The 3,533-nt window shown below is 39.8% G+C and overlaps 1 protein-coding gene across 1 annotated transcript; it reads left to right on the top strand.

Moving 5' to 3' along the window:
* The first annotated feature begins 505 nt into the window (after positions 1-505).
* LOC103641979 (zinc finger MYM-type protein 1-like) lies at positions 506-3,069 on the top strand. Its single transcript, XM_020545518.3, has 3 exons — positions 506-1,171; positions 1,276-2,254; positions 2,339-3,069. The coding sequence occupies exons 2-3, from the start codon at positions 1,848-1,850 to the stop codon at positions 2,964-2,966; spliced, it is 1,035 nt and encodes a 344-aa protein (XP_020401107.1). The 5' UTR covers positions 506-1,171; positions 1,276-1,847; the 3' UTR covers positions 2,967-3,069.
* Positions 3,070-3,533: the final 464 nt, after the last annotated feature.

The following is a 3,533-nucleotide window of genomic DNA, read 5'->3' as shown; positions in this document are numbered from 1 at the left end:
GGGGGGGCCGGGGTGGACCTGACACCCCCCAACGGCCCAACTAAGGTATACCACTAATGTATTCTAGAGCCCATTATTTTGCCATCAGTTTATTGTTTAGTAGTCTAAAACCTTTAATTTTTTTCCCTAGCGCGCACGATCGGACGCCGCATTGTCTTCTTCTCTCCGTCTCTCGTTCTCTGGCAGCACCTGCGCTGAGCGGCTCTGCCGTCTGCGGACTGCGGCTGGGCTGGCAGGCAGCACGCCGCACTCTGCGGCTCTGCGCGATCTGGCCGAGCGGCCAGCGGGCAGCAGGGACAGGGCGTCCAGCCGTGAGCTGTTCACCACCAAGCACCAGCCACCAGGCGTCCAGGCAGGTAGCCGAGTTTCTTAATTTCTTTGATGTTTGATCTAGCTAGGTGCCTAGGTAAAATAATAAATTAGATAATTACCATTTACCAGCTGTCAATTATGTTTATTTGGGGCATTGTGATTATGTAATTTTGCATCTACTTAATTTCAGCCAAGATGAAGAGAAAATTCAAGACAATTGATTGTTTTTTCCAACGTGATAATCCTAGAGCTACTCCAATCGAAAATCCTAACCTAACCAATGTGCAAGATTCTGATCCAATTAATTTGCATACTGAGGCAGCTGAGCTAAATCAACAAGAGACTTTAGCCACGGCATTTGAGAGAGACCCTGGTGGCCTGGTAAACGTGTTCAAATTTTGAGGCTACCTTTTGATCAACAAGATGAAGCTCGGAGATTTTATATATCTGAGGGCCCATATCAAGTTATATTAGATGAGTACCCATTGAATGATGCATCTCATGCTCGTCGATTCCAGAGCAATTGGTTTAAACAATTTAGTTGGCTAGAGTATTCACCTCATACAGATCGTGCTTATTGTCTCCCATGTTTTCTTTTTTCAAAGAAACCAATTGGAAAGTATGGATCAGATACATTCACATTCAAGGGGTTTAACAATTGGAAAAAGGTTAATGAAGGAAAGGAATGTGCTTTTCTAAAACATATGGGAAATTCTGGTTCTGCCCATAACTATTCTGTTGGATGTTTCAATAATCTGAAAAACAGTATGACTCATATTGACAAGGTGATGGTTAAAGAAAATGAGAAATTAGTTGCAGAAGCAAGACTAAGGCTTACGACTACCATCAATTCCATTAGGTAAAAAATAAGTTTGTTTTTTATGATGTTTATACATATGTATACATTATTATCATCATCACCATCTTAATAATTTAATATCTTAAACCTTGCATGTTGTGTAGGTGGCTAACATTTCAAGGTTGTCCATTTAGAGGCCATGATGAATCTCAGAATTCATTAAATCAAGGTAATTTTCTTGAAATGGTCAAGCTTTTGGCTTCATATAACAAGGAGGTGAAAGGAGTTGTGTTACAAAATGCTCCAAAAAATGCCAAATACACTTCATCTGATGTCCAGAAGGAAATTCTAAGCATTGTTGCACGGAAAGTGCAAAAATTAATAAGAGAAGAAATTGGCACTAGCAAGTTTTGCATCATGGTTGATGAAGCTCGAGATGAATCTAAAAAGGAGCAAATGGCAATAGTCATCCGTTTTGTCAACAAAGAAGGACTTATCAAGGAACGTTTTCTTGACCTCGTTCATGTGAAGGATACTACTGCAGTGACTCTTAAGAACTCAATTTGTGCTGTCTTAACTGCAACAGGTACACAACTTCTTTCAACATGCAACTTTTATCATAAATGTTGTTAGTTCATCTACTAAGCGCAATGATGAGTTACTAGCTGCACAAGCTGAAGAAATAGCTCGTGAAATTGAATTGGGAGAGCTTGACACTGGACAAGGTGCAAATCAGATGAGCTCTCTACAGAGGCCAGGGGACACTAGATGGAGTTCCCATTACAAGTCAATTCAAAGCTTAAAGAAGATGTTTAGCGCCACAATTTCAGTCCTACGTAGTATTGCAAATGATCGTTCAGTTTCAAAGTATTCTCGTGGTGATGCTGCAGGTGCACTACAAATTATTGTCAAATTTGATTTTGTGTTTATTTTGCTCATGATGGAAAAGATTATGAAGATTACCGATGTGCTATGTCAAACACTCCAAAAGAAGTCAATTGATATTTTAAATGCACTAGATTCAGTTTCCAATACTAAAGTCTTACTTGGTAACTTGCGAAATGATGGTTGGGATCCTCTTCTTCAGGAGGTCAATTACTTTTGTGAAAAGAATGACATCGATATTTTGGATCTGAATCACAAGTATGTTTCCTTTGGCTAAATTATTGCACAATTATTATTCATATCATATGAATTGATCTTATTTGTATTTTATCACATTTGTAGGTTTGTTGATGTGACCAAATCTCGAAATAAGAATGATAACACCACCGTTTTTCATCATTATAAATTTGATGTGTTTAATGTTGCAATTGATCAACAACTGAATGAGATAGAAGATCGATTTGGTGGCCAAGCGACAGACCTTTTATCACTTTGTGCTTTCTTGAATCCAATACTTGGCTCTTTTGACATGGAAAAGGTATGCTCTCTAGTGGAAAAGTATTATCCTGCTGATTTCTCAAATCAAGAAAGAATGCAATTAGAGTGCCAATTGCCACATTTTCAACTTGATGTTTGCAACCATCCAGAACTAAAGGGTTTATCATCTTTGGCTGATTTAACAAGTGGATTAGTTAAGCTGGGTAAAGATTCTTCTTATCCGATGGTAGATAAATTATTGAGATTACTCTTAACTCTCCCTGTGTCAACTGCGACCACAGAGAGAGCCTTTTCAGCTATGAAATTTGTGAAGACACGTCTTCGAAGCAAAATGGGAGATGCCTATTTACGGGATTATCTGGTCGTTTATATTGAAAGGGAATTAGCGGCAATGATTAGTTCCGATGATATTATCAAGGCCTATGATCTAGCTAATACACGTAGAGCTAAATTCAAAATAACTGAGATATAATTTTATTTTGTTTGACAAAATAGATGCTGTTTTATTATACTGTTTTTGTAATGAACATTATATATCAATATATGTATTGTGGTTGGTTTCTTTGCCATTTTAATAATGTATTCTTGCTGGTTTGGTCGCTTGGAGGCTAAGGGGGTGTTTGGTTACACCCCGCTAAAATTTAGCCCCTGTCTCATCGAATGTTTGAACCTCCGTTCCGGGTATTAAATGTAGTCGGATTATAAAACTAATTTGTCAGCCGAAGATTAAAAGACGAGACGAATCTAGTCCAGTTGGTTGGGTCTATATTTCATACTCCTATTTAAAAGTCAAACGCTTGATATGACTCGAGTTAAACTTTAGCAGGAGCAACCAAACACCTCCTAAGTCTGCCCCCCTATCTTCGGATCATGGCTTCGCCCCTGTGTGGCGTCATCACCATCGGCATCGGTGAGCTCTCGCGCGGAAGGGTGACGTTGACGGCGAACACGTGGGACACATGCGCACCGCACGCAGCCGAGATGGTGGAAGAGTCGACAACCAACCACGACGACGCGTCGTGGGGCCCTGGCGACGCCA

This window comes from Zea mays, chromosome 10, assembly GCF_902167145.1.
Source record: "Zea mays cultivar B73 chromosome 10, Zm-B73-REFERENCE-NAM-5.0, whole genome shotgun sequence".
NCBI lineage: Eukaryota > Viridiplantae > Streptophyta > Magnoliopsida > Poales > Poaceae > Zea > Zea mays.
This window is presented reverse-complemented; position numbering and strand designations above follow the sequence as displayed.